The sequence below is a fragment of the Bidens hawaiensis genome, unplaced genomic scaffold (assembly GCF_021521415.1).
Source record: "Bidens hawaiensis isolate Kalapana, Puna unplaced genomic scaffold, B.hawaiensis_p1.1 tig00018493_1, whole genome shotgun sequence".
In the NCBI taxonomy this organism is placed as follows: Eukaryota; Viridiplantae; Streptophyta; class Magnoliopsida; order Asterales; family Asteraceae; genus Bidens; species Bidens hawaiensis.
In genome coordinates, this window is record NW_027492798.1 from 5,800 (window position 1) to 14,419 (window position 8,620).

The 8,620-nt window shown below is 35.7% G+C and overlaps 2 protein-coding genes across 2 annotated transcripts; one reads left to right on the forward strand and one right to left on the reverse strand.

Annotated features, from left to right (window-relative positions):
• Window positions 1-2,185: 2,185 nt before the first annotated feature.
• Window positions 2,186-3,683, forward strand: LOC143556262 (acyl-CoA-binding protein-like). The gene is made up of 4 exons (XM_077045632.1): window positions 2,186-2,290; window positions 3,208-3,325; window positions 3,421-3,483; window positions 3,569-3,683. Exons 1-4 carry the CDS (start codon window positions 2,279-2,281, stop codon window positions 3,652-3,654), a joined length of 279 nt encoding a protein of 92 aa, XP_076901747.1. The 5' UTR covers window positions 2,186-2,278; the 3' UTR covers window positions 3,655-3,683.
• Window positions 3,684-4,266: 583 nt separating this feature from the next.
• On the reverse strand, window positions 4,267-7,252 carry LOC143556270 (uncharacterized). Its single transcript, XM_077045637.1, has 9 exons — window positions 7,165-7,252; window positions 6,817-6,895; window positions 6,352-6,635; window positions 6,132-6,268; window positions 5,366-5,421; window positions 5,097-5,286; window positions 4,579-4,726; window positions 4,409-4,544; window positions 4,267-4,315 (listed from the first exon to the last, which is right to left on the reverse strand). The coding sequence occupies exons 1-9, from the start codon at window positions 7,250-7,252 to the stop codon at window positions 4,267-4,269; spliced, it is 1,167 nt and encodes a 388-aa protein (XP_076901752.1).
• Window positions 7,253-8,620: the final 1,368 nt, after the last annotated feature.

Here is an 8,620-nt window from a genome sequence, read left to right on the forward strand (position 1 = left end):
ATAACAAGAAAACGATGGTATGTTATACAGTCAAGAAGCCATGTATGTAATTATGTTATTTTACATTAAATTATGAATTTTCTTAAATTTATCGACTCTATTGTTATACTAAAATAGCGTTAGAAGAATTAATATCATGTTAAAATATTATATTTAACAAAATACTTCAATTTAGCAAATAACAAACACAAATCATAGCTTTTTCTTGGAAAATTTAAAACCACTCGGGATGATATTGGCATGAGATACTAATCAAGTCAAATTAAATTAAAATATTTTATCATTTTGTATGTAGGTTGAGCTACTCATGCTTGACTCTTGAGAAGCTTAAGTTAAATCAAACTTAAAAATGAATAATGAGTTTGATTATTTCATATTCCGATAAACAATTTGGTCTCGTTTTTATCGCATTAACCTATGGAGACCTATTTTATGTTTTAACTTTTAATTTATAATGTTTCATATGTTTAAATAAATTGTGACATCTAATGATATGTTTTATGAAAGACGGAAAATCTTTTGATATATTATTATTGAAAAATTAACGAGTGAGTAGATAGGGAGATATCGGGAGAAATAACGTACATAACAAAACTCTAGGGTCCATTTAACAATATTATTGGACTATATTTTCAATTCAATGCTTCCTTTTAAGCTAAAGCATAAAATATAGATCATGTGAGCTTGTTACAAAATAGTGAAATACAAAATACAAATGTTGCTTTAGTGAAAACATTGTTATAAATGATGCTTTGTGAAAATTCCATCCACAGGTTTTTTCTCGAATAAAAAAACAATCAAAAATCTATACATATTCAGTTTTTCGTTGAATACGAGATTATTTACAATGGAAATGGCCCTTTAACTTGTATACAACATTAAAAACTCGAAAACACATCCAATTTTTTAATCTCACCCAAAATACAAGGTTAGTTCCAACAAACACACGACGCAATAATCGAGATAATAGAAGCATTTGTTTGTAGACATGATTTTTTTTCTTGAACGACAATGGCCATGATTTTGATGTAGGAAACACGACTTTGTATATACATAAGGGAAAACAAACAAAATGTTCAGTTAACTAGTTAAAATAAATATTTTGTTCATTTAAGTGGGGATTTCTCATAATGTTCACCTCAAATCCAGTCGACCCGCCTACTTAATAATCATTACGTGACTAGATTTTCAACAAACTAGGTCATGCCAAATGTCAATATTCCGTCGAGACTCCTAAATTTTTTGAAAAAAAAATAGGGACGGCATGTTTTTTACGTATCCCGACAAGATTCTCTGTCTTCCGATGATTTTTTTTACTCACACTGAGATTTTTTATGCTTCCGCATAGATTTTTTTTTACGCGACACATAATTTTATTGATAAAAAATCTCATCAGGTGATGATTATTAATCAGAGGAATCATCTGAATTTGAGATGGACATTTAAAAAAATAAAAGAAGATGATGAAGAAGTTGAAGGCACTTAAATAGACATTTTCTACTTTATAAAAATGACATTTTGGTATTTCCCCTATTTATAACTTAAAGTACAATGTATATTATTAAATGAATTAAAATGAAATCCACATATTCTTTTTTTTTAAACAATCAACAAAAAATATTTCATTAACCACCACACCAAACAGTATATCAAGTTAGTAATCAATTAAGCACATCATAACCGCCCGATAACGTATACAAATAGGGGACAACACAAAATAAATAACAGCTGGATTTTATTACATCTGCATACAATAATACCCGTCTCCCTTTATATGCTAAAAGCCCGACACCTCTCTCACATGATTGTCTCCGTGCTTGCCTGATTTCGGACCCAAAGAAACCAAAGTTTTTATAAGGCTCACCATGCTTTTGATCTACACTTATTTTTGGTTAAACACCATATCATTCATTGCCCTTCACAAACACATCAAGTAAACACATATAACTTGAAACACGTTTGTCTTCTGCTCCACTTTAGGAACCTCAAATACTTAATTCATCTTCAGAATGCCACGAATGCTCAAAGCATAAAAATCCGTGGTTTTACTTTTACACCAGAGGGCTATAAATGTATGATAATTAATTGAAAAAGCTAAATTAAAAAGTTAAGGGCTGTAATTGTAAAGCCTTCCAAACTTAGATAGCATTATTATCCTAGAATTCTCCGCCGAAACAACCAACTATACGTATCTATAAATAGAGTAACAATAACTCACTTATCCCGCACACATCACTATCGTCAATACCCACTCAATTGTTTGATTCTTGATCAAGAAATGGGTTTGCAGGTATTCTCTTCTCTTCTCTTCTCTTCAATCAATTGATTTCTTTTCTTTCTTATTTACTGCAATTTGATCGTTTTCAGTCCTAATTAGTTAATCCCACATGAAAATTTCATTTATTTATCAATCAATTATTATATTAGATCTGATCAGTTCCTATAACAGATCTGATCTTGTTCATAGTAGAAGTTAATCGCTTTCCGTCGATTTGGGTTCCGCTCGTTTATTATTTATTAATAATTAATGTATTGGGCCTGAGCTTGTGTAGTACCTTAAACAAGCCAAAAGCTTAGTAGTGAAGTGGAAGCTAATACATAGAAGTTTAAAAGAGTTAAAACTATAAAATACAAGGCTCAAGCTCGGGGTTGATTTATTTGAGGCTTGGTTCCTTTCGAGCTTTTAATTGATCCGAGCTTGAGTAGCTTTCAGTAATAGTCACCCGAGTGGATTTTCAACCAACCAGGTTATGCCACATGTCAATATCCCTTCAAGGTCCCCAATTTTTTGAAAAATGGAATTTTTTAGGCGTCCCGACGAGATTCTGTAAACCCGATGATGTTTTTTTGGCTTCTAGTTTAGATTTTTTTTGCTTCCATCTTTTTTTTTCCCTGACGCGTGGCAAAATCTTGCTGGTTGAAAATCTCATCGGGTGATGATTATTAAGTAGAGGAATCGACTGGATTTGAGTTGGACATTTTGAAAAAAATAAAAATAAAAAATAGACAACCTGACGACTCGAAAAAGTGCTGCTCGTTTCGAGCTTTCTATCGATCCAAGCGAGTAGCTCGTGAGTGGCTCGGCTCGTTTGCACCTCTATAATATGCTATCTTATGAATTAAAATTTGGGGAAACATGTTTGTATACTTGGGGCAAAAGAATAGATTAATGAATCTAGTTAATAAAGGATGATTTATGTATTACAGGAGGAATTTGATGAGCATGCTGAGAAAGTTAAGCAACTCACCAAGAAGCCGACCGATGAAGACTTGCTCATTCTGTATGGCTTGTTCAAGCAAGCCACAGTTGGTCCAGTCAACACAAGTATGGATCTTTATGTTGCCTGATTAACCATGTTTGTTTGTGATGTGATGTGAAGTGATTACTGATTATTAATAATTATTTTGTTGGATTTGCAGGTCGTCCGGGCATATTCGACTTGAAAGGGAAGGCTAAATGGGATGCTTGGAAGGCTGTTGAAGGTATTGTTATTGTTGGAACATGTGGACTTATACATAATAATTGAATATGTCAAGTTGTTGTATTTGATGTGTTTACTGTTTGCAGCGAAATCCAAGGAGGAAGCGATGACCGACTATATCACCAAGGTGAAACAATTGATTGAAGCTGATGCTGCTGCGGCCACCGCGTGAGTTACAGCTAATATTATGCAGTATGAAATATGAATGTTTTTATGCTTAAGTTGTTGGTGACTTTTATGTTATGTGGCTCCTAAAGTGTACCAGGTCCAGTTATGGATATGGTATTTGATTGGAAATGAAATTGTTGGATTTTAGCTAGACTTTGTTTTGTTTTGTGCACATTTTGCTTTGTTTATTCAAAGCAAATTGAACACGCACATAAAAATAGTGTAATGTAAACATAATGCGACTCGAACACACTTAAAAAAAATCGTGTAACCTGAACATAATATGAGTAACTCATTCATCTAAGCGAGCCAAACATGTTGGGAAGATCGTAAATGTGTTGGCGATTAGTTGTAGGTTAAATGAGTTGACGAGGTCAACACGAATATATTTTCTATTTTTCTGCAATAATTTCAAATTGGTTGATGGATCAAACTGTTTAATCAACAGGTAAACACAAATATTGTTTCATCAAAACTGCTAAATTCAGGCTTGTTTCATTTTGCCTATCATGAACTTTCTATTTGGACTCAAGCATCTCAATTTTTGCTGTTTTTGAAGCTAAAAAAAGCCATAAAAACACAGGTTTTGCATGTGAGTTAGTTTGTTTTAAAATCTTTATGCTGTAAAATCAAAAATAAAATACAGAGTATCCACAACTAATCCACTGCACATTTGCATGCAAAAAGTAGGTCAACAATCTGTTATTTTAAACGCAATCAGCAACTAGGCCAAAAGAGCATGTACTGATGTATAATACTGTTTGCCGTCACTTGCCAAAATCTCTTCAGCATCTCTAATAATTCTTGCTAACCATATCTCTAAATTTCTCTGAATATCCCTGAAATTGTTTCTTATGGAACTCAACGAGAGCCTACTGGCCAATCGTGCACGCCCTTCCACCAGATGATTTCAATAAATAAGATAAACCTGTCCCTGTTTCTGTTTGTAATGCTATCCATTTCTGCACTGTTTCTGATGCCCGTTGCTGAAGTCGCAATGCTTCCAGCAAGAACTCGGTTTGTCTGCGTGTTCTAAACTCCGAACTCGCATTTGGTTCACAAGGATCATTCTCCTGCTGACATATGGAACCAATAACTGTTTCTCAGAAACACTAAAAAATTTCATCACCAATTGTCCATAACTCCAAAAACTTTTAAAAACTTCAAGAACTCCTAACAAACAATCATTTTATTTGTTTAATACTATTCAAGGGTAGTTTTATCATTATCATTTATTATATGTAAATTGGTGATAACATATATATAATCACAAGTTTACATGTAGTAATTGACAAATCTACCCTCAATATTATGTAAAATAAATAAAATGATTGGTTGCAAAGAGTTCTTAAACTATTTGGAAATTCTAAAATGATCCCAACCGATAACTTATATGTTATTTGTATATATATAGCAATTAGCAAGAAAATAGAGTCGAGTTGGTACCATTCTTCTGCATAAATCATCAATTTTTCCAAGAGCTTGATATCTTTTTGCCTGTTTTTTCATTGATGATGGAACTTTTGACAAATCATTCGCACTAATATTTTCCAAATTTTGTAGCTCTTGCTCAAGGAGTTTCAGTTTGGCAGAAACCCCGGATGAATCACCATCCACCTTCCAAGGGGACTCTCTCCTAACCAATAAATAAACATTTTCATTCAATATTTCAAAAGACGCATGCTTTCAGAAACACACGTATCTAAAGAGTGTACCTTGTCACGCAATGCTTAAAATCATGAACTGGTTCAACAGATTCATACTGTACACCCTGCAAAAAAGATTCATATTGGTCATCAATAATTTAGTTTACAAACATATCATTACGTTCTAGAGAATCATTCAAGATTATCTTATTAAGTTCGTTGGCGAACGGGAAATCTTAAAAGCATACTCGGTTTGACTTCCAAAGTTCAAATTCAACTTTTTTGAGAATCAAAAGAGTGTATGCACATAGAAAGAATGTAGGCATGCAAAAGCACAAATCTTTTGGCTTTTAGTGTAATAAAAAATAATCTTGCCTCTTTCAACATTTCAGCACAATTTGACTTAACTTGGGTTAACCACTACCTAAGATACCTTACAACTAACACAATATTTTAACAATCTAAACGCTCTAACTACCACAAGGATCGTAAAAGAACTAAAGAAGTTCAACTAAACCGGCTCATGAATTCAGTTTGCGTCATAAAAAGTCAACAAATACGACACATTCATCGGCATTAGCTGCCATTAATGAAGTGGTCTAACTTTCATCTATAACCCAAAAACTGCCATTGATTGAAACCAATCACCGCCACTAAGCTGAAAAACAGTTGTTCATCATCCAAACACACAACTAACCACAATGTTGAGTTTTACATCTATGTGCATCCAATACAACCACCCTGTGCTTAATAAAGACTTCATCTTTCAAAACAAATATGCTTACCACTAAACATGCTACATTATTACAAAGCAATATAACAAGATTCAACAAACCTGCCAAAGATTTGATCTTTCTGCTAAAAACTTCGAAACCCGAGACTCGGAAACCTCCAAATGATCAAACATGTTATGCCCATCATCCACATTATGAAACCCTCTTTTCATATAATAATCTCCCACAACACCACCACCTTCATTAATATTATTATTATTATTAACCACTTCATCCGAACCCCCATTCGCCACAAAACTCAACAACTCATCTCTCTCTCACTCACTTCTTTCTTCAACCCATAAACCATAATTTCAAGATCCTCAACTTTAGCCTTCAAACTGGCAATCTCTTCAACATTATCATTGATCTGGCAGAGCATACGCTTCTCCTCCTGCTGCCACGTGTGCCGGTGGCTGGCGAACATCTCAACCACCCTTGCATTGGCCTTTGAATCCTCTTTTCGCCGTGAGTAAAGCTCATTGATGTGTTCTTGAGCTTGTAATAGCTTTTTGGAGAGTGAATTGTTGTGGGCTTGTAGAGATGGGATAAAGAGAGTGAGTGTCCTATAAAGATAGCAAAAGTTATAAGAAGTAGTTGTTCATGATCATGGGTCTGTTGTTGAGTAGACATCGATGAATAAAATGATTAGCAAAAGTTATTTTGTTTTGTGTTGATGATGGTGGCAGGCTTTATGGTTTGGGTGGGATCTTAACAAAGAGGTGTATAAATACTTGGAAAACATACCATAACTTTGTTGGGAATTTCGGGTCAAGAGCGTTACTTGGCGTGCAAGGCAAAGTAACATGGTTTAAGGAGTGGATAACTATAAACAATTAAATGTGCTCAAATTTAATTGTTAGTATAATTATCAGGTCCTATTATTTAGCAATCCTAATTGTAGTCTAAACGTGATAGGTTAGATTATAAATACCCATGCTTTGGGGTTTAGAGATTGTAATCTGAGCAATTGAGTTTTGTGAAGTTTCTCAATAATAACAAACGTGTCTGGGTTTGTATTTGGTTTTGTGTTTCGAGTTCGTGTTCGATACTTGGTACCAATTCCTTTAATTGGTATCAGAGCGTTCGAAATACCTGGGAACCGGTGTGAAAGTCGGACCTGTGCAAGGTCGGAGTAACCTGTGGCGTGTGGGAACTTCAACCGGCAAGCAGCAGCAAACATCGGTCGTCGTCGGCAATCTGCAATTGTACCTCGGCGGCTCGGCAGATCAAGCAATCAGTGTGCGGTTGTGTACTCCAAACGGCGGAACGGTACACGGCAACGGCGACGAACGGTGGCTTGAGTTGAGGTCACGGGTTTAAGTTGTCTTTGGATTGGTGGACGATTGAGTTGATTGAGTTGTTTTTTGATCGGTGGACGATCGGTGTTCCGTGATTTCAATCAAGTGGTCGGAAGTCTCGAAGTGGCTCACCAAACCTTTTTTTTAAGGTTCTTTTTAATTAGGTCACAAAAGGACAAAAGTTCTTATTTTGAATATATATATTCTATTAAGAGATCGGGCTGTGTTTCTTTGAAACTGAAAGGCGTGCTCGGTTTAGATTCGGAATCGGGTTTAATCGTGTAGGCTGGAAAAATTGAACCAGTTACACCAAGGGATTTTTCAAAATCTTATAGCCGTAGAAACAAGATGAGTGGCGCGAACCAAACGGGTAAAGAGACAACCTTCGGATCGTTTCAGTGTCCGCGTTTGACAAAAACGAACTACACGAGTTGGAGTATGCACATGGAGGTTATTTTTGGGATTCATGGAGTTTGGGATGTAATTGACCCAGGCTCTAATGACGCGAAGAAAAATAACATCGTGAAGGCGCTTCTGTTTCAGTCGATTCCCGATGAACAGATACTTCAAATCGGTAATTTTAAATTGGCAAAAGAGATGTGGGATGCCATAAAGTCAAGAAATATGGGCGCGGAACGTGTGAAGGATGCTAGACTTCATACGTTAATAAGTAAATTTGACGGTTTGATGATGAAAGAAACCGAAACAATTGACGAGTATGCCTCGAGAATAACCGCGATCTCCTCTAAAGCAACCACACTTGGACAACCGTATGAAGAAAGGAAGCTAGTTCAGAAATTCTTCACAAGCCTACCGAGCCGGTTTATCCAAGTTGTAGCATCCCTCGAGCAAGTGTTAGACCTTAAAACAGTCGGTTTTGAGGATGTTGTCGGGAGGTTAAAGACTTATGAGGAGCGTATCAAAGGACACGTGTTGCGTTCTGAAGAAGGTAACTTTTGTTTAATCATTCTAAATCCTCTTCTAGTTCGAGGCAGGTTTCACGCGAATCAAGAAGGAGTCGTGGGAAAGGTTCGAACCGAGGGCGTGGTAATGGACGTGGTGGTGGACGTGGCAATCAGAACCGTGGTTCACAAGAAGGGTCCAATGAAGGGGATAAACGAAAGGTTAAAAAGGATTACTCGGAAGTTCAATGCTTTCGTTGTGATGAATTTGGTCACTTCGTCTCGAGGTGTCCGGAACGGAGGAAAGAAAAACAAGCAAATTTGGCCGACGCAAAAGAAAACGACCCG

What these genes read in the sequence shown, in the direction of transcription:
- LOC143556262 (XM_077045632.1), top strand. An exon ending in AGTTGGTCCAGTCAACACAA is followed by an intron (nt 3,326 to 3,420) that starts GTATGGATCTTT and finishes TTGGATTTGCAG; the next exon opens with GTCGTCCGGGCATATTCGAC. An exon ending in TGCTTGGAAGGCTGTTGAAG is followed by an intron (nt 3,484 to 3,568) that starts GTATTGTTATTG and finishes TACTGTTTGCAG; the next exon opens with CGAAATCCAAGGAGGAAGCG.
- LOC143556270 (XM_077045637.1), bottom strand. Translation starts at nt 7,252, where the DNA reads ATGTTTGCTGCTGCTTGCCGGTTGAAGTTCCCACACGCCACAGGTTAC. An exon ending in ACTTTCACACCGGTTCCCAG is followed by an intron (nt 6,896 to 7,164) that starts GTATTTCGAACG and finishes AATTGTTTATAG; the next exon opens with TTATCCACTCCTTAAACCAT. An exon ending in TGGGTTGAAGAAAGAAGTGA is followed by an intron (nt 6,269 to 6,351) that starts GTGAGAGAGAGA and finishes ATATTAATGAAG; the next exon opens with GTGGTGGTGTTGTGGGAGAT.